The 22,353-nt window shown below is 42.5% G+C and overlaps 1 protein-coding gene across 3 annotated transcripts in view; it reads left to right on the top strand.

The window, feature by feature from the left end:
- LOC149067803 (serine/threonine-protein kinase mig-15-like) overlaps positions 1–22,353 on the top strand; it is an 84,697-nt gene that overhangs the window by 15,432 nt on the left and 46,912 nt on the right. For all 3 annotated transcript variants that reach the window (XM_089252233.1, XM_089252230.1, XM_089252231.1), the window contains exon 3: positions 15,524–15,580. In XM_089252233.1, coding sequence (XP_089108359.1) covers positions 15,524–15,580 — 57 coding nt within the window. The remainder of the gene's footprint in view (positions 1–15,523; positions 15,581–22,353) is intronic.

Raw genomic sequence — 22,353 nt, 5'->3', positions numbered from 1 at the left:
CCACGAAATCGGGACGCTATTGATTCTTCGGCGAGCTCCACCCCGCCCCCAGTTTCAAAGAAAAAGACGTTATTAGTAAGTACGTATAATCGGAATCTGTTCGGTCGGAATCTATTGTCTGGTAAAAATTGCTCATTTGGTAACGGTACGATGATGATGATGTGGTCTCTGTTTGACCCGTTCAGAAAGCGTGGCCGCCGATGCGTTTCGAGTGCTCCCCTCCCTCCGACGATGCTCTCTCCTCCTTGGACATGTTCCGTGCTCGTCCGGAATGTTGTTCGTGTCAAGGCCGCTCGTGTTGTTGCTGATGATGATGGCGACATGGCTTGTTTGCCATCGTACGCTTTGTGATGATGATGTCGAACGGAAATGTTCTACGAATGTTTTCAATTCGTGTTATTGACCCCATTTAGATCCTTATTTTCATTAATATCCGATGATTTTGGAGCCATGTGTTGTTGAATCGACGTTGATTAGCTCGGGCCGTTTGCCCTGATGACAGGTGAGTTCAAGAAGTCTTTGCAGCAGGAAAGAACACCTCCGACTATAGCCAGTGTCCTACAAAGTAACCACAGCCCTAGGTTTCCAACCTGTGTTTCGTGGAACTACAGGGTTCCCTGAGGACTTTTCTGGGGTTCCGCTTTATTCAAAGCGGTGGAATGTTTCATTTTCGTTGCAATAAAAATACATTCATGCGGTTTGGGTTCTGCGGAACAGTCTAGTTACTGTTGAGGACAAAAACGTTAGAAGCCTCTGGCCAATGCTATATTGCTTCTAGTCCTTATGCTGGGCCATATCTAGAATGGAACATCCAATAGCGAGGCCGCAACTCGACACAAATGCGTATGTGGTTCAGCCTGCGCAAGCGTGCATTGTGGATGCACTTTGAACGAGTGGTTAAAGATGTGCGAGGGTCTAGTTCAGCGGCCTATGGATTGTTAAGCCAGTCCAAATTGCTATCTTGGGTGACGATACGAGGCTTCTGGAAGCTGAGTGTTCGGTGCATTCTACTTTAACTTGATTAATTTGAGTCGAATCGTGACATTTAGCGGTCATTGTGGATCTCATTAGCCAACCCTGTGACTATTGATTTACCCCCATGACGACTGGAGTAGTGTTTCGTGGGGGGGGGGGGGGGGGGATTTGCCTGTAGTTTGTGTTTGGATCATATTTTGGTCTCCTGGCCCGTGATATTATTCACCCTGCCCCACTAATCCAGGATTAATACTCTTCCAAAGTGATGTTCAGGGAAATCTCGAGTTCCTAGCTGGAAGTAACAGCTTACATAGTAGGCCTAACATACTTGTAATATGTAAGCTGAAGAACGCATGGAAAACAGATCTCTCGAAAAACATGGTGTCAGATCTCACTATGTAAGCCCCTTGTGGACCTAAGACTCGCCGAGCAATGCACAGATGATCCCCCCCCCACCCACGGCGCTGAATCCCTATGGGTAGTTCTGCGGAATTCTGGAAGTAGTCGCCCTTTATCTTCCACTACATTTCACGCTTCATTTTTTCGCATTCGAATATTTTTTGCCTCCCCACTTGAACACTGTTCATGGCTTCCCTTTCACTTGATTTTTCATCCGTGACCCCCCCCCCCCAGAATACCCTAAGTTAGAAAGGAAGGAACCCTATCGAGAGACAGGTTGAAAACCACTGTACGGATGGCCGTACCGTGGGACGAATATCATGGAGTATCGTTGCGTTTTTTTCAGTGACATGTGGGTTCTTTTCGAAGAGATAGCTGCCGCAATATTGCTTCGCTCTTTGACAACTGGTGACGTCACCTCTCCTGATTTGACATTCACAATCGTTGTTTAGGTTAGGGCCGTTCAAGTATTACGTCATCTTCGATTGGGGGGGGGGTTTCCGATTTGCTGACTTTTGATAACAAGGGGGGGAGGTTGGGATAATGCTTACGTCATCAACCACCCTTTATGAAAATATGAGTTAGGATTCAGAGGGGCAAAGCTGATGACGAAATTTTGCTGACAGGGGTGTTTTTTTTGAGAGAATATCCAGGGTTTTATAAACGCATGCGCCTGCCCGAGCACCCCGTTATGCAAATTGGTGAGCAAGAGAAGCAGTGCCGTAACTAGGCAAATGCACCCGCGCAGGGCTCCACTTGGAAGGGGGCCCAGGTGGGGCCTAAATGAATATTCTTGCACAGGAATGGCTGGCTACTTACGGCACTGAAGAGAAGCATGATGCTGTTGAGACAACACTGATTCCGTTCCGCATGTCTTCTTATTAAAAAATAATAATAAACGCAGCTGATCACATCGAGATTATCCCGTTTTATTTGGTACGTAGGCTACCTATTCAGATTTTGATGAGATTGGCTGTTCCGAAATCATGTTTGTCACGAGTCTTCCGAAGGACATTGTTGCAAATGGGAATATCGGGAATCGGAAGAGCTCGGTTCCACAAAATAAACAACGTCATGCGTCATGCGAAATGAAAATCGTCGACGAGCCGAAGAACAACGCAACAACCGAGAAAGAAAGCGAAAAAAAAAGTCTCGTCTCTTTTATCAGCTGCAGCATTATTACCACGTGATGACCTCCGAGATGTCAGGTCGCCATCAAAAGGTCAACAACCAACTTTTTTTCTTTTCTTTCCCCATCTCCTAATAACTCTTGAAAGCTTTCTTTTTCGGAAAGTGTTTGTACAGTGAGGTAATGTGACAAGGAGATTAAGCACAACGCATGTCCATCCGAGAGTCAGGAAGTACGTACATACGTATGGGTTCCCCCAATATGGCGGCTTCCGTGGGAGAGGACGATGACATGGCGGCAAACGACGAGCGATTGCAAAGACGGCATGTTTACTCTTCGTGCGCAGGTGGATTAGAATTTATATTGCTTGCATCTTCTTTTTCGTAAAAATTGACTTGTCAATCATGATCTCGTCGGAACTCGACTTCGGCTATCGGGAAATGAACGTCGCGTCACCCGTGCCCAATACATGGATAGGCCATCGATCATATTATATAGGGTACGCCATGGTTCCAGGGCTGTTTATTGTGTATAGAAAACATCTTCCTTAAAAGGGAAGAATCGGGTCACGTGTCCTTTGAAAGAGGAAGATGATCGTCGTCTGCTCGAGTTATGATTCTACGGGAACAATGGAACTTTATTTTTTCTCCTCTTTGCAATTTTCGTTCGTCCTTGTCAGAAAAAAAAAATGGAAACATCCTTGGTGGATGAAGATGGAAGAAGAAACCGTGACGTCGGTCCGAGAAATCATCCGTTATATGGCGGGGAGAATCTTGCGCTGCGCCATGTTTAACCTCGGTAAAATCTTTCACGATATGATAGCAGTTATAATGGTGATAATATGGAGAGAGATACAGTTGCGGTTGTTATTCTGTGTTTCTATGCCGGCTGCGTGACGTCATTGTGCGTAATGGCCTTATGATTGCCGGAGGGTGACTCATGGGATGGGACCTAATGTGTTTTTTTTTGTTGAGAAATTGATTGTGTCCCCGGTTTTGTGTTTTTTTTCCTTCAGTAATAAAGTGTTTCTTTTTTTTTCCTTGATGGTTGTAGTTTTTGGTCTCGAGAATAGGGGTGCTTTGCAAGAGAACTGGTTGGTTCGATGGGTGTCGATTCCGTCCTCTTGGAGATCGAGGACACTCACGTGACATCTGCGGTCGGGCTAACGAGTCTGGGAATTATCTATCGCATTTATGATGATGGCGGCGGCACCAGCAAGAACACGAAACAAGCACAACTTTGGCAACAGAAATACGCATACAATACGCTCTGGCATGTACCGATTCGCTAGAAATTCCGTAGAGGAATGCGTAAGGGGTGCATATACGGTTAAGTAATCGCGGTGAGGTTTTGATGTTGGACGACAGCAAATATCGTTAAAATGTGTTAGCAGTCTCGATATGTTTCGTGCTCGTTGGACTTCCTGAGATGTGGATGGAATGGCAAGTTAGACTTGGGCAGTGGATCCCGAGGCTCCGGTTGTTGAAAGGACGTGAAACAGGTTCACGAGTCGTGTGTGTGTGTGTGTGTGTGTGTGTGTGGCACAGAGCTGTGATCAGTCTTGACTCCTTGTAGATTCTGGACTTCCCGGATTCCACCCGAGCCAGTCTGACTGGCAATTGTATTAAAACGGATGTTAACCAAACGAGCTCAAATAAAAGCTTGACAAGGTTACTGAAGCGCGGTAGGCCGCTCAGCAACCTTGCGTTCGTGTGGGCATCGTGAGGATCCGGGTTCGATTCCCCCAGGCGGCACAGTGGTGATCTGCTGAAGTTTGTTTAATGGGGTTATTCCAATTTGCTCTTCAAACTTCGAAGCACAAATTGGAATAACCACATAAAACAAACCTCCAAACAAATTGGAACCGATCTCCCCGTCAAAAATGTCGCGCCATCGAGTGACATACCTAAAACGGTATAAATATTTGTACCGTTATAGGTCTGACTACACATCATCGGTCATCACTACACTACCCTCACTGTTTGACAAAATTAGATGGCAGCACTAAAAACTCACAACATTAAATACGCACTCAGACTGTTGGGAACACATGCACACTTTTGGCGCAATTCATTTGGTGGCGAATTGTCCATGGCGATAGGACCGGAGTTGTGCTCGGTTTGAAAGAAATTTCAAATATGGTGCGATACAGTTTTGACTGAACTCGCTTACCGGAAACTATAGGGAAGAATATTACCCACAATTCGATAGCACGTACGTGGGCGAAAGCAAAAAACCATCAGCTCAGTTGTGATAACGTGTAAATAAATAAACAAAGTGCAAAATTTTTGTTCCTAATGCGAAATCGTCGCTCGTTAACCGAATCTAAATTTGTTCAAAATTTTTGCTCGTTAACCGAAGTTAAAGGGGGCTTTTGGATGTGGGAGGGGTGGGATTTGCGTGCAAGTTGACGGAGGTACTAGACCGACTTCGGTGAATATTGAGTCGATCATTCGACTTGTCGACATGAACAAGCTCATGTCGTTCTTGTTCCTGCGACACGTCCAGTATCATTACTTCAAGCGGCTAATAAAAGGTAACTCTCGTTGATGCTCGTTCAGTAGAAAAAACGGGTAAGATGTCTGCCTGACCCACGATTTGATTTCCGTCCTTGAAGCCCGAATAGTGTTGGAGACTGAGCGAAAACTCAGGGTTGAACTTGAAGTGGTGTTTTTTAATTATCTGGGAAATGAAGCTCTGAGTGTGTTGTTTCTCAAGTGCATTTCCGGGCTCGAATCTCGTATCGTTTGTTGTTGCTCTCGGCTTCCCTCCGCGTGGTGAAGGCCGTGCCCACACAAGGGCCCCCGTTGTTGCCGAACAATCTCGCTGCCTGACGTTATGAATCACGCGTGTTCCGTTCTTCGTTTCAAGACGGAACAACTGGTTTGGACTCGAATCGCGCTGAAGATGCTTCAAAAATATTAAAGTTGTGGTTTTTTTGGAGACGTTAGCTATATGTTTGAATGCGAATACATCTTTTACACCTCGTTACAATGTGTTGAGGCCGGTCTAGGAACCGAATTTGGAGACGTAATTCTCTCCAATGGGAAAGGAGTTATCGTTGGATTCAGAGCCGGCAATTAGTTTTCTTTCGCCCGGTTCAAACGCCCATTTTTTGTGCATGTTTTTTTTCCTGTTGTCCCGTTGACGATTTTTTTTCCTTGGCGTGATTATTTGGATATAGTAACTCACCAAAAATTTTACCTTCTGGACGGTAATTTTTGATTGTTGGCGCTAATTGGCTCAGTGTTTCAGTTTGACATTGCCAGTCTTGACTTGAGGCCCTTTGAACGGGGGGGGGGGGGGAGTGGATCACCAAGGATTAAAAAGTCTCGCCACAGAGAGAGCAACAGGCCTACAAACCGCACAAATATTCGCAATCATTGCGCGCCACCCCTGAAATATATATGGCAGCACCGAAAAATCAGACAACACTAGATACGCACTAAGACTGTTAGGTACTCACACACTTCCAGCACAATTCACTAGGTAGTAAATTGCCCATGGCGATTTATAACCTCAACGACCTGAGTTGTGCTCAGTTTCAAAGAAAGAAAGGATCACCCCCAGAGTGTGTATAGTGAACGGGGGGGGGGGGCAGTGTGATTTTCCACCTTCCGCTTTTCGAAAAAATATTTTGGAGTATAGGGGTGTGGCGATCAATCTATCGTCCTACTGGATCCGCCTGTGCATACATTCCATGGTTTTGAATTGAACCGGCCATAATTCACAAAACTTTACCTGTATCTTGGACACGTGTTTTTTGCACTTTTTCCAGATTGTTCTGCAGTAGCATTCTAGTTTGGGGCTCACTGCTTTAGTCCAGGATAGGCACAGACCCGTGGTGATGTGTCGGGTGGGTTGAATTCATTGTGTAGGTTCGTTGTTATCGTCCCGTATTTTACACATCTATTTTCCCCCCTTATAATTCAGCTCAGGGATGATCGTCCATCTTCTGGATCCGTTCCTGGCCCAGGGTTCCAGTGATCAATCTTTATAAAATTCTTGTTCATTCATTATAAATTTAGATTTGGTTAAATTCAATTCGATACGTAGAAAGGGTCTCATTCTTATATGCGGGTAGGGGGGGGGGCAGTGGGCATTTGATGGGGGGGGGGCGCACAAGAACAAGAAAGTATGGTCCAAAGAGGGCCATGAGCTGAAAAATGCAGGGCTCCCACTCGTTCTACTTTTCTTACATTTTTGGTAAAATGTCTTTTTTTCCTACTTTCTCGGTTTTGTCCTATTTTTCCTACTTTTCCACCAAAACCTATCAACAAAATTCGTATAATTGATTTCAATTGAGGGAGTCATCGATATAATGCAAGTAATACGAAATGTAGTATATTGCAATTAATGATTCTGCCAAAGTAGAAATAGTATCGTTTTTGAAGTTATTTTGGGTATGGGGGGCTATTTGGTGGTTTATTAGTTCTTCATTTGCTTAGCTTGAGGGTTCAATAAGTAGGGTAGTGATTAAAAACTTCTGCCTGGTTGAAAAAAAAATAATTTTGTATTTACTACTTCATGGTCTTTTGGACAGTAAACATTCATCATTCAAAATTATGGTGCGCATTTTGTGTATAAGTGGCGCAGCAGTTTGCATAACAAAGCAGTTGAGTACATAGGCCTATTCTAGGTTTTGTGACTCTGATGATACCCAATGGCATTCAATTGTCTTCTGTATTTTTAAGGCATGCAGAGGCATAAACGATGTTTACAATGCTTAAGTAAGGAGCTGGAAATGAAAGTGCTTCATTTGTCAAAAGGACTGGCATTTTGTCACTGGCATTGGGCGCTAAAATTTAAACAAATCCTTTTAAAAAGGGAATGGACAAAGCAGTAAAACCATTTGGTCCACCTTGACTTATTTATAGAGCCCGGATTATATATGCACTAAAAATGGTGGAGAAATATGCTCTAAAACATAGTTTCCCAAACTTTTCATTCCATTTCCCCCTTCTCCAGAATTTTTTTTTCTCTCATCGCCCCCAACTCAAGTGAACCCATAGGATCCTATGTTAAATCCGTAGATGGAATGGTCCAGGGGGCGATAAAAGTTGCCCACTTTGGGAAACACTGCTCTAAAATATTGAAGTATGCACTTCTTTGTAAAGTGTATCACTTCAAGTATGAAAATTCTTTGATTTTATGCATTAATGCTAAAAAAAAAAGGCCAAAATATGCAAATGCATATAATCCGGGCTCTAGTTATGATTAATTAATCTAGGAAAACCAGATCGTGTTGCAAACAGTTGCCGGCAAAAACAAAAGATTGGCGGCAATTCGCGATCGGTAAAACAGTGATTCCCAGCAGCAGCAGCAGCAGCAGCATCAAGCAATCATTCATTTCGGGCTTTCGCTCGCACATTGGCACAATAGCTCGACGGATATTGGTTTCGGTGGGTAAAATAAAAAAAAAAATGAAAGGAGACATTCATTCAACTTGTAGGGCGGGGTCGCGAGTTGTCAATCATTCGCCAACACATTCGGCGCCGAACCTTATATGTGGCCAAGAAATAGGATAGATTTTCTCTCATTTGTGTAGAGGCGAATTTAACTGTGAGAGAAAGAGAATTTGAGATTCATAAAAACAATGAGGTCATTTCCCCACATTAATTATTTCCTAATAACACGTATCCGATTGATCCCAAGAAAAAGTCATCGCCGTCTCAAGGTCGAAGGGTTCCTTCAACTGTAGCTTCGTTATTAAATTATTTATGTCTGAGACGAAGAACTCCCCGTCAAAAAAAAAAAAAAAAAAAAAAAAAAATAGCTAATCAATCAAACGATCCAGACCAAAATAAACATGGCGATTTAACCCATATGTGTGTATTTGGAATCGAAATTTTGTCTATCGTGACGCCTATATTTCCGGTTAATTATGTATTTGGGAGGAGGACTGAAAACGCGGAATTCCCCGGTGGTTGATTGATTGATTTCGCAGGAGTTGTCAAAAAGAAAAATGTTGGTAAGATGGTTATACTGAAATTTGGTTTTTGTTTTTCTTTTACGTTCGCTACATTCTTGGGAATAAGAGCCCGTTTTCACTTTAAGCGCATACATGGGCCCTGGAGTCTTCTGATGTGATCCGCGAAAAATAACCAAACCACTCAAATTGCCCACGAAAGATTATCAAATCATTTAAGCTGCCGACGGCACGTTTCCAGATAATTTAAGCTGCCAATGGCACGTTTCAAGATCACTTCAGTGACCCGCGGCACACCTCCAGCTCACTGGCTCACACTCCTCTGGCTCGTGATACATTTGCAGATTACTTGAGTGACTAGCGGCACATTTCCAGATCACTTAGGTCACGCACATATTGGGGCGACCAAGAGGTACGGGAGTGTATAATAAAGACTAGCAGCGACAACAATTGTATGGTTTTGTTGTACACCGCACATATTCGAGAAGCGAGACGAGGAAGAGGCATATCTCTAAGGGTCTAGGAGGTGCTGGTTTGTTCCGTGTTCTTGCTGGTGCTGCCACCTGTGTCCCATATTTTGAAGGTGGTAAATGCTTGAATTTTTATATTAGGTATGTACAGTATCATGTTGAAGGTCTGCCTGCTCTCTTGCGTGTAGAATCAAATGGGAGACTGGCTCGCATCCACCCCTTGAAGTTGGATAACCGGAGAAAGCCAACTTCATCCGACCACCACTACTTCGCAGCACACCAACCCTGGCCATATCGCTATACTGCAATTTATGAGTCTGGTTGGAAATGAAAGCGCCATGTATCGGTGGTCGCTTCAAGTTCGTTAGGGCTAGATCTTGTGATTTTCTCTAGGGTCGGGCCCTAACGACAACCTTCACGGTGGTAGATGAGCATTTTACCACAGTTTCCACTCGGGGGTTAGCCGACCACCACTGTGCCGTCAACGGGCTTCTGCAGACTCCTCTGTAGCTCAGTGTAACAAGCCAAGCATTATTCATAAGAATTTTTGGCAATATCACCGGCAGCGTTTTTGGCTGGAATTACATCCTAATGATAATGGAATAACTTCATGCACACACATTGTTTGATTGCATCTGTCTACACAGTATGTGTCCCGTCGGGTGCTTGCAGTGGAATGTGCCTCAATATGAAAGGTGCCTCGAGTGAAAGGCAATGAAATCACCTTTGAAGAGACCAGACACAGCCGCCTTCACATCTCAGAGATATCGAAGTGCTTCCGGAGAATGGGTGTGTCCGAAAAATTTACCATGAAATGGTCGCAAGACGATAGGGATGGCCTTCCACCCCCCCCCCCTTTTTTTGAGTCGTTAGTACCGTCTATGGCAGTGGTTCTCAAACTTTTGGCCTCTGTAACTCCCTTTTCCTAGCGATCATTTACTCGCGACTCCGTATTACCAGCGTCCTTCTCGCAACATATACTTGCAGCACCCTCGTTCTAGTGATCGTTGACCAGCCGCCACCCTCTCCAACGATCATATACTCGCGATATAGCAGTTGTGAAAATGGTTGGGTATTGTCTGATTCGAACTGATCATCATGTTGGCAAACATCAGTTTCCTCGGCTCAGTGAGACGCCTCAGGCATTCGCGACGCAAACTTCGAGAACCACTGGTCTCTGACCATCATTTGTAGAAAAGCACGTTTTTGGTATCTCTCACGTGTGCTCAAACTAATATCCACATAATGTCATTATCCTTGAAAGTAACTTGAACTTGGTGTTCTATCAATAAATTGCGAGTATGCTAGGAGGCATCGAGCACCACCTGAGCTTTCGACCCAGAAACAAAACTGTTTGATTCCGTCGACACGTGCTTCCCATCGCCGATTCTCGCAGTCGATTGCCAAACAGTTCCCACCTTGCCATCGTGCAAACAGTTGCCATCTCGTGTTTCCCGTATTCCCTGGAAAACACGTGCCTCTTCCGAACATCATGCGAAAGCGGGCGCTGATACAAGATGAAAGTGCTCGTAGATGATGTTACGCATGACACACAATGTCGCAAAAATTTACGGAAATGCCTTAGGAGAAGGCGGAAATCCGTGGCTTCCTGTCGCCGTTTTATTAGAAAAATTCCGATGCTCAAATGTGCTTTTTTTTTTCCTTCTCCCCTTTCTATCTTGGGCACGAGTCCAAAACTGAGGACTCCTCGGCCCGCCTCGTGTGTGTGTGTGTGAGAGAGAGAGAGAGAGAGTGTTGCATGTTGTTAGTCTGGCCGACGCCTTTGTTGTTGTTTTTTTTTTTGTTTTTAAACTTTTTTCGTTACTGTTTGAAAGCCAAGAAAGAAACCGACGACGCCATGAACTTGCAGAAAAAGAAAGTGAGGCCCAAAGAAAAAGAGGAATTTTCTTTTATTTGGTGTTCGATGCCCCGTTTCCCATTGACTTAAATTCTGAATAAAAGATGAATTTGACACTTTTGCTTATTTCCAGTATTTCTACTAGAGATGGCAGGAATTCTTGTGAAGAGAAGGAAGTCCCCCCCCAATTCCTTCTCCGATGGGGCTGCCAATCTTTTGCTAGGATATTTTACATTTTGGAAAAACCAGGCTCGCATTCAAAGCGATTTATTGTGTATCTTCGTGTTGTATCGTCCCGTATTTTACGGGGCAATTTCCTCCCCCCCCCCCCCACATTATTCGGCTCTTAAAGAAGGGGCGGTAACCCTCGCCTGTGCCCGTGGAAAAACTGTCGTTTTGTCCAAATAATGCCATGGCTTGTGTCATATCGCGTTGTCCGAAAAATGGTGGACCTAAAGAAGTGATTCCCGACCTGTGGTCCGCATATCTCTGACGGGGAACCATGAGTACTTCATGAGGGAGTCCGCGGTATAATTTTCATTCACTGCCATTGCATGAATAACAAAGTGCTGCTGAATTTAATTTATTACACAAATTTTTTATGATATGCAAATTGCACAAAACAATACAGTTTGGATTTTATGGGAGGAGGGTTCCCAAATTGCCTTCGCTGCCGGGGGGGGGGGTCCGCGGAGAGCTCATCCTTACTATGGGAGGGGGCTGCGTCATAGAAAAGGTTAGGAAAGAATGTGGGGGGGGGGGTGTTTCCCGAGCCCCCATACCAGTGAATTCTGTATATTGTGCCCATGACCCCCATAGGATTCCTTCCCTTACAGAAAATATTTAGTCTCTGCACCCTTACCTTAAACCAGCGTTTCTCAAAGTGTGCATCGCGGCTTCTAGGGGCGTCACCAACCTTTGTGAAGAGCGCGTTGTGACTATTCATTTGTGTGTCTATTTATGTGCTTTGAAACGGTTCTCTTATAAGTGAAAATATCTACTATATATATACTATTATGATATGGGGAGCCACAATTGAACCATGAATTGGGCAAGCTAGTCATGGGCGACGAAAGTTTGAGAACCACTGCCTTATAAACGATGACAGATAAATCTGAGAGACTAGTCCAGGAAGTGGAGGTAGGGAGGGTTCTTCAACATCTTTCGACTCACTATCCTTGATGCATGGGTCCACTCGACCACGTTCCGTGGGGGGAGGGAGTCACATGGTTTATGGGACATAAATGATAAAAATTAATGCAACGTATGAGATTCTAAATTTTGGGTGGCTGGTACTTCGATGCTGTAAGGGGGGCACCTAGAGCAGCGTTTCTTAAAGCGTGCGTCGGGGCTCCCAAGAGCGTCACCAAATTTTGTCAGGGACATCGCTGCGAGCTGGTGATATTGGTTTGTGTGCCTATTTATACTTTGAAGTATACTTTGCTCGTTTATAAGGAAAAATATCTACTAAACTATTCTGTGGAGCCGCTGATGAACCAACCTATGCCCTAGAATCCCGTGAGTCCCGTCATACTGATAAGATGGCCCTGGATCAGGGTTGGTAAAAAAACCGGTTTTTTTGAAAAAAACCAAAAAACCGGGTTTTTTTGGTTTAAACCAGGTTTTTTTGGTTTAAACCGGTTTTTTTGTTTTAAATAGTATTAACATTAAAAACAATGAAATTTCTGAAAAATCATTCAAACTTCTAATAATTAACTAAAATAAAATGGTTATTAATGTAATTAACACCATTCCCATACTAATTAATCAATAAATATTTCTTACATTTTAACAAAAACCAACTTTTGCAATTTAATTATTTTTGCTTAACTCAATGGATTACTGTGTGTTTGAAAATTCTTTCAATGTTATTATTAATCATATAGTATATAAAGGTTTTTCTCTAGTTACTTTCAGTATGCTTAATTAGGAAGCTATTTTGCAAAAACTATAATAAAAATTAGGTGAATACAATGCATTTAATGAAGCATAAATAATGCAGATTAATTAGTATTGATTTACGATATACAGAGTGATCATAATTAAGGTTCTGATTTCAAAACACTGTAAAAAAAGAATGATTGTCAGAATGACTTGAAAATTGACATGAATATTCCTGAAGAAATGGAATTTTATTAAGTAAAGGGGGAAAAAAGAACTTAAAAATGTAAAATTGATGACATCATCCAACACTTGGGAAATTTGCTCACAGAATGGAAACAATAGGCAGTCATGGCAAAAAAACCGTTTTTTTGAAAAAACCAAAAACCTGTTTTTTTTTGTTTAAACCGGTTTTTTGTTTTAAATAGTATTAACATTAAAAACAATAAAATTTCTGAAAAATCATTCAAACTTCTAATAATTAATCAAAATAAAATGTTTATTAATGTAATTAACACTATTCCCATATTAATCAATAAATATTTTTTACATTTTAACAAAAACTAACATTTGCAATTTAATTATTTTTTGGTTAACTCAATGGATCACTTCATGTTTGAAAATTCTTTTAATGTTGTTATTAATCACATAATATATAAAGATGTTTTCTCCAGTTACTTTCAGTATGCTTAATTAGGAAGCTATTTTGCAAAAACTATAATAAAAATTAGGTGAATATAATGTATTTAATGAAGCGTAAATAATGCAGATTAATTAGCAATGATTTACGATATACAGGGTGATTATAACTAAGGTTCTGATTTCAAAATGCTGTAAAAAAGAACGATTGTCAAAATGACTTGAAAATTGACATGAATATTCCTGAAAAAATTCAATTTTATTTGGTAAAGGGGAAAAAATACTTAAAAAATTAATGACATCATCCAACAAGTGGGAAATTTGCTCACAGAATGGAAATGATAGCCAGTCATAGCAAAATGATACCTTAATTATAGCATTGCATGATTTCATAATTCATGGAAACATCACAAAAAACGAAGTAATGAACAAATAACTACAACTTACTTAAGAAATGTTAAATATGTTATCCAACCTGAGGTTGAAAGCACAAAAATTGTTGTTCAACAACAGAATCGGAGTATGCCATGCTCATGATGTGGATGTGCTTGCAATTCAGCTTTATTAAACCAAACGCCCCCCCCCCCGTTCATATTCCTGAGGAACTTCTAACATATAGGGAATGTGCTGGAGATTGCAATACACCAAAGTTAGCAATCTGACCACTGTTTATAACATTTTGAGCTACACCCACAGCCAGAAGTTGCAAGGGTTAAGGTGCATCCTGTCAAAATTAGTCTTCAGCAGCTGCTTTGCTGGTATTACAATGTGCATCTTGATAGAAGTTCCACCCACACACTGATGCAGTGGAAGTGCTGAAATGATGTGGTTGCACAAAATAGATTATACTGCTGGCCAAGTACAGCATCATCTACTTGCACATTTTGCACTACTTGCACTTTTTTTCCTTTTGCAAAAGAAACTTCCATTGCTTCAGGAGTATCCATGCAAATTTTCAAGTCATTCTGACCAGTACTTATTGTATAGTTTTGGAATCAAAACTTAAAATTATAATCACCCTGTATATAGCTGATTATGTTTCATAAATCTGTTACTACTATTCAGTAGAACCTTGATAAACTGGGTTTAAGTGTGAAAGTATAAAAAAACAACAACTATTGAATATTAAGACTGGGAGATATACAGTAGGAGATGTGCTACTTCTTATGGGAAAGAAAATGAAAATGTATGTGAGGTAATGTAACTACTAGTACACTGGTCTTTGTCCTTTAAGGACAGCTGGTGTCTTTATTGGATTATAGGACCACCTGCCCCTAGCATGATGGTGTCACTACTGTTGCTGCTTCTTTGTGAAGGGAAAAAGAAACCCTGTGAGATAATACACCACTACATTTAGATGTGTGATGCAATCCTTATTCATGAATTTGCTGAAGATAGAGCATCAGAATGTAACCAAAGGTTAGAAAATGTTGTAAGAATGAGAAATTTTGGCTTCTGTATATAACTTTAAATAACTAAGATACTTCATGTGAAAAATATATATATATTCTGGCCACTTTTATGAGACTTTTTGAAAAAAACCACTTATAAAATCTTATGTCATTTAAAGATATACCATCAGAATGTACCCCAAGGATATAAAATGTGGTAAAAATGAAGCATTTTGGCTAATAATGAACCAATATGATATTTTCAAGGAAAAAAATTATATTTAGGCAACTTTTATTTGATTTTTTGAAAAAAACCAAACTGGTTTTTTTAAAAAAACCACTTGGTTAAAACCAAGGTTTAAACCATGGTTTAAACCAACGTGGTTTAAACCAAACAACCCTGCCCTGGATACTGGCACTTTTATGTGTATATGCCCAGCCCAGCGTCAGAAGCACCCATATGACGATTCTAACACATGCAGTAACTGCAGCATAACGTGAATTCTTAATTGAGCTGGTTCAGGTCTGGAGGTCGTAATCTTATAATCGAGCACAAGTATTGAGCAAAAGTGGCCCAAAAAGAGCTATCTTGAACTGCCATTGACATAATTTTTAAAAAATTCTGTTTCGGGTGAACTTCAAGTGGTGTTTTTGCAATCGAATAGTACGTGACAGAACTCGGTGTGTTTGTTTTATTTAACTTGAATTAGTAGGTCCGGCTCTAGTGTTATCACCTATCATTTCAATATTGATTAATGCTCCTCCCAAAAGAAAAACAATCATAAATTATTTCTTCAATATGTAGTGTCATCTAGGTATATTTATTTTGAGCTTTTTATTTTATTTTTGCAGGGCCGTCACACCAAGACTGGCCAGTTGGCGGCAATCAAAATCATGGACGTCACCGAGGTGAGTTTCTTCTGCTTTGACGATGCAATCTTTTACACTATGACAATAATTTCCGTCACAATAACTGGAATCCAAGAACTGTACAAGGTGTCCGGGCTGAAGTTATCCAAAAGTACTGGTTAAAACTAGGAAGACCAGACGCACACCCCGCGCCCCCATTATCTGCAGATATCGGAGCGTAAGACCGTGCACATAGTGCGGTGACCAAGAGGTACTGGACTGCATAATAGAGACTAGCGACGAAAACAATTGTTTTGTTCTACACCGCACATACTCGAACGCGGAGAGAAAGAAGCCACAAAACGAGGTGCAGGAGTTGAACAAACACGCTTGTTTTCACCTCGATCTTCTTATTTTCACTATATGCTGATTGGTCCGTTCTTCCCTTTTTTTTTTTCTTTCCCCTCTTCTGCGGAAAGATCATCACACCCTTACATTTCAAAATTCCTCCGATCATTTTCTATACTGTCCTCTTTTACTATGTGCGAACATCTCTTCTTCCACTTCTATGCATTTTTTTTTCCTTCCTAGTCACGATTCTTGGAACTCGTACCCACTTTTCTCTACTATGAGCACAGCCTATGACCCGAGATATACATGCTACTGAGCAGCACGGAAAGCACGCTACTTTCGAGCAAATGCAACAATAAACTTATTGGTAGCATTTGCATGTGTATCTCTGGCCTAATACACCGAAATACACACTTGATCTCTCAAGCAAATTAGTTTCGCCATGTATCCAAATTCGAGAGGCAAAGGTTTACCACCTGTGGGCTATGCAAATTCTGCCACTTTCCACCAGAGGCAGCTCAAGGAAAAAAATCTCTACCCCTTGCTGGACCTACAGGGGTTGGACAAAATAATGTGAACACCTGTGAAATGAGACAAAATCTTTATGCTGTTGGCCCTCCTTTTTTTTTTATTAATTACAGCTTGTATCTGTCGTGAGATGGACAAATACAAGTCATGCACAACAGTCGCAGGGATACGTAGCCGCCAATCCTGCAAAATACCACTAATTCAGAATGTGCCTTTGGAGGTGGAAACCTACTGCACATTTTGGCCTGCAAAATACCCCACAAAGGTTCAATTATATTAAGATAAGGGGACCGAGCGGGCCACACGAGGTGTTGCAGTTCATCATGGTGTTCATCAAGTCCGTCTCCGACAATTCCAGCAGTGTGAACGGGTGAATTATCATCTTGCAACACAGGTCGAGAATCAGGGAACAAATATCGCACCATTGGATGAAGATGGTCGGCCAGAATACTGACATAAACCGATGCATTAACCCGCCCATCCAGGACAACAAGTGGGCCGAGACCACGGTGAGACATCGCGCCCCACAGCATCACTGATCCCTCTCCATGCTTAACAGTAGGAAGGAGACAGTCAACATCATAGGCTTGTGCTGGCGTTCTCCAAACGTAAACACATCCGTTAGTCTGGAATAATGTGAACGACGATTCGTCTGACCAGATGACATTCTCCCATTGTTGTTGTGTCTAATTCTTATGGTCGTGACACCATGTTCGTCGTTTCAAGGCATTGCATGGTGTCACCAATGGTTTTGGAATAGTCGCTCTACCTTGTATGTTTGCTGCATGCAGTTCACGGCGGATAGTTTTTTGTCGATACACCTTCCTGTAGATGTGCGTTCATCTCAGACGTTATCTGGGATGCTGTTATCTTGTGCTTTCTGGCCACACACACAATCCGCTTCAAAACCCTTCTGGGTCTATCAGCCATCTTCGACTTTGGGTCACTGTTATGCTTGGTAGATGATGTCTTTCCCTGTTTGCTACAGGCTGTCATTATTGTCGACACCAACAAGGGTGGCCGTTTTCATTACTGTGGCCCCGGCGAGACGGGCTCCAACAATCATGCCTCTTTCGAAATCTGTGAGGTCAGCCATAACGAAGTTTTAACGCCCCAATATGCATCGCATCCGAATGCTATCACTGCTACGACTAGACTGATGTGTGCACATTATCGCCCACCAAGTGGAACTCTTCCACACTAGAGGGCGGGCGTATACGACAGGTTCCCTCAAGTGTTGTTTTTTTGCACAGGTGTTTACATTATTTTGTCCAACCCCTGTATTTCTGGCTCCCCCAACCACAGTTTTTTTTTTTTGTCAACCAAGTTTTTTCTCTTTCAACTCGGATTTTGCGGACGCACGGGTTGCATAACTGAAGAGCCGCCCTGCTCTCCTCCCATTTTGGTCTAATTTTGATCCCATCCATTCCACCCCCCATCCTAAGTCATAAATAACAATGATTAAGTATTACCGAAGAGTCAGGACTGCAGCCAACTGGCATTTTGAGGTGGGAGAAATCGTAGTGATAGTACAGTAAATTATATCACGTGCTATACAGTGGAACCCCGATTTAACGCAGAATTTTATCGCTATAACGGCGAGTTTGACGTTACATCGACTCGCAGTTTAACTTGTGCAATCCCGAGAAATCAAAGATTTGTTCACTGAAAATTTCCATCCTTAAGCTGGTCTGGCGTGACATCGGGGGGTGGGAAGGGGTGCGCTATAACGGGGTTCGATATGCAGATAAGTCATTTTTTCACATTTCGCTTGAAGGGAGGCCGAAATCTCCCCTTCCCCCCATCTTTGTCTACGCCCTAGTTGATACAGGTCGCTGTGCTGAATTAATTTCGTCTCTGAATATTTTACCATGATGACGGGCTCAAAAAAACGACGTCGTTCAATTATGGATCAAATTTCGGGGGGGGGGGGGGAAGGGATCAATGTCCCGCTCGATGAAATAATTCGTTTGCCCTCGTTGATGAACGTATGGAGTCTCCGCCAGCTTTCCCAGTTTCGGAAGGAGGGGGGGGGGGTCAAGGTCTGGAATGGTTGGCTGTTTTCGCGTTCTTTCCACTTCTCCATCACTCACGCCCTAGAAAAACGCTCGGGCCCGAACGGGTCGAAGGTTGTTTAAGGAACTTAAAAGGCTTATCAGGCAATATATCTGTTTGTGTATGGTTAATTGTAGGCTTTTGTACAATTAATGTGGCAGCTGTTTTTTTTTTTTTTTTTTTTTTCGCGAGTGCAGTCGAACTTCCGCGCAAAGACGCATCCGCATTGCTGGTGGGGGCCCTATAATGGAGAGCGCCGAACAAACTCTCACATTGGTCTTATAGGCCGCCATGTATCGAAATTATAAATCGATTCTGGATATTAGAATCGTTTGCTCAGGTCGATTACATGTCGGCCTCTGTCGATAATCTATCGCTAATGGCTATTTATTTGTATAGAAAAAAAAAACCTGCTCGTAATGATTGGCACATTTCCAAGAGAGTGAGTGTGTCAGTTGACCTTCCTTGACCCTCCAGGCCCAAACGTTCTTGTCTTTATAAGGTCTGCAAAGGAAAAAAAAAAAGTGGAAGCCCCACCTTTTTGGAACCGATTCCGACTGATTAAGGATCCATCTCTGGCGTATACTCTTGTCTTCCTTAATCCGCTGCTGGCCTTGGCCATGAGGTAATGATTTGCTGTTTGTGTGATTTGATTCACGGTCAAGCCTATTAATGGTCATACTATTATAATGTCCCCGGCTCCGTGATTTCTGATTGGTTCACGAGCCCGATGCCTAAAAATGTACCGAAGTAGGTAGAAGTCTTGGGAATGTTTGTTGATGTGTGGAATTGATTGTCCCGTTATGGATCCCTGCTTGGCTATTTCTCACTGTTGGATGCCTGATCCTTGCTTCATGACCCCCCTAATCCCTCCCACGGGGTGGGGAGTTGCTGGCCGAGTTCCAGAGAACACTCTGCGTTTACTATAAAGACCATATTAAATCTCTTCCTAGTAGTCTGACTCCAGAATGTGTAGGTCAGAAGGTCTTGTCTTGTTTCTGGGGGGCGGAAATTTTCCGCTATGGTTTATCTGTCATTTCCACTGAACAGCAGCAACCTCCTGCTATGTTGTGGGAAGCCGTATTTAGGTTCAATGTTTCAGTCCGGGACCTTTCCTTGTTTTTTGGGTGCGTGTTGTTCTAGAGGCTCGGGCTCGATCTACTGGTGCGTGTCTATTCTATCGTGCAGATGAGTCTTCCAAACTTGTCTCATCCCGCCCCCTCCCCTCCTCAATCTCAGAGTAAAAAAATATTCCCGTTTTAAACATTAGGTTAGCTAACCTATGGGAATCCCACTAATTTCGCGTTTCTTTGGATCCCCCCCGCTCCTCCTCAAGGGACACGGCCCGGGGACCTTAAGTGCACAAGGGACTCGTGATAATGAGGTTTGGTGCTACGATTTTCGAAAGATCGTAGAAATTCATAAGCAGATACTTTTAGCTAATGGGGGTCTCAGAATATCATTTATCCCGAGAGGGGGGGGGGCATAGTGCTGTTAAGACGGCCCTGCCAAAGGGGTGTGGGTGCTATCGCCCATTTTTGAAAATGTCGGTGTTGACGAAGTTTCAAATTTTTTCTGGAGCGCATACAGAGAACTCCATAACATGCTAAAAATTACGCTCGAAGTCGAGGGTAGATGTCACTACTGCTTGGTTCACACCCTCTATTATTCGAAGATTTTTTTTCCCCCCCCTTGCCATTTGTCGGTCTGATTGTTGTCGGAAGCCATTGTTTGTGCTCGGTTCCAAATATTGAAAACTCCGATAAGTGTGTCATACGACGCGTCATCTTGTCATGATGCACACACGCTCCGTTTATCGTAGAAAAAAGAAGAAAAAAAAATTACATGTGAAACACTCGGAAAATGCCATCCTCCGAATAGTTATAATGCTATTGTTATATTCGCCTGGTTTATTTGTGATGATAAGAGCCGTTACGGGTACGTCACTGTGCACGCGTGTGTCTGTAAGTAAAATGGACATCATACCCCAATCGGGAGGGTTGTCCCTCCTGGGCCAGAAACTTGATTCTTAAAATACTATATAATAGAGACGCTACTGTTGATCGTCACTTCCCGTTATGGCACATGCCGTGGCCATCTTTCTCTAACAAGGGGGGCCCAAACAAAACAACAGTTTAGAGCCGATTTTGAATGACTGGTCTGAGATATTTTTCGCCAGCTGGGGATTCTCTAACCACTTGACCTGCCACAATACAGTAGCTGATTGGTATACTTCACGAATCTCTTCATGAAACTCCTGTTTGTGTGAAAACAGTAAATAGCGACTTTCAGAAGGGCGGGAGGGGGGCTTCCTTTAATGAATTTTATAGTAAACATCCTGCTGACGAATTTAAATATATTTTTAATGGAATTTGTTTTGAAATCTCGGGATTTTTCGGCCGCGTCAGGATTATTACCGGAACCGATATTTACCATAATAGTGCGTGTAAAAAAAATTCTGGCCTACGGGTCCGCCGGAAACCGCACTCTAGGGATCAAGGCATCCAATTCAGTTCTTGTCAAGACGAGTTTTTGTAAGATTTCAGTAGTAATTTTCCAAGGAAATTCCAGCTCCTCGGATTATCCGGAATCTCAAAATCCCGAGACTGAAATTTTTTGAGATTCTGCTGCAGAAGGTGCACAACCTTTTCAGTCCGCGGGTCAGATAAGCGGTATTTCTGGAAACTTGTATATATATATCATGTGGCCATATTACCCGTATTTTTCGGGACATTCCTGTAGTTTTGGCCTTCCCAACTTTTTTTTTTCATATACTGACATGCGGGGACGGCCAGGGGATTTCCCTTTACACAGACAACCCGTATCAAGCTAGGTTGGAAAAGATCTCGGCAACGGGATAAGTCCAGTGGCAAAATTCTGGCGTGCGTTCGTTCATTCACAACCCGTGTCTCGGAATTGTTTATACCAGGGGTGGCCAACAGCTGGCCCGCGATAAGGTAAAAGTACCGTAAAAAAATTAAATTTGCGATCATTATTTGAACTATCTGGTTCCAACAGCAGATTTTTTCATTAACAAACTGCTTACAAACTTCTTATTTCTAGTAACGAAATTAATTTAATAATTAACTAATTGGTTCAATTAATAATGGAGCGGCTTATACACCAAAGTTGCACCAGTGATGCTGTAGTTGACCGTTATGTTGGCCCGCGAACAGAAAGAAGTTGGCCACCCCTGGTTTATACCATCGCCTAATGTTCTGAGCGGTAGGAAGTTCAACACCTGGGTATTGTCGACGAAAAGCACGATGAACAGTCGTTACGGGCTCACACTTCGCGAAGCTTAAAACACAAAACTATTTCTGTTGTGCAGTCGCCATCTTGACAAACCCTGAAGTAGCGGCCGAAGGAAGAGCGTCAGCGCTACCTGTCGGCAACTGCGTGAAACTCGAGATTTCCCCTCTTTCTACCTATACATAATTCGATCAAAACGGATTAAAAGCTGAATAGTTATGATTTTTTTTTTAAATCGGATGATTCTTTTGAAACACCCTGTACTGTACTTTTTGTTTTGAATTTTTCACCTATTGCGACACGCAGAAACCTATCCCCCCCCCCCCCCCGCTATTGGTGATTTTCTAGAAATTTTTAGCGATTGATGGCCACTTTATTTGCTTTATATTTATATATATATATTTTTTTTTTTTACGATAATTGGATATCAATTTGCCTTATTTTTACGGAGGAAAGTGTGATCAGCTTAGGCATTTATCCTGTTGTGTGTTTTCCCACTTTTCCTACACTCTTATCGGGCCACATTTGACTCGCGGCCGGAGGTTGTACACCGCTGCTCTGATGTGTATGTATAGCCTAGTTGTAGCGCTGCTAAGGGGGATGCGAACATCAAGATCAGAATGAGTGACCGATCGGTCACCCCGTGT

Source organism: Pholcus phalangioides, unplaced genomic scaffold, assembly GCF_987345545.1.
Source record: "Pholcus phalangioides strain wild (caught in Gottingen) unplaced genomic scaffold, Ppha-v1.0 ptg000028l_1, whole genome shotgun sequence".
In the NCBI taxonomy this organism is placed as follows: Eukaryota; Metazoa; Arthropoda; class Arachnida; order Araneae; family Pholcidae; genus Pholcus; species Pholcus phalangioides.
Note: the sequence above shows the minus strand (reverse complement) of the source record. Positions and strands in the feature narration are given on the sequence as shown.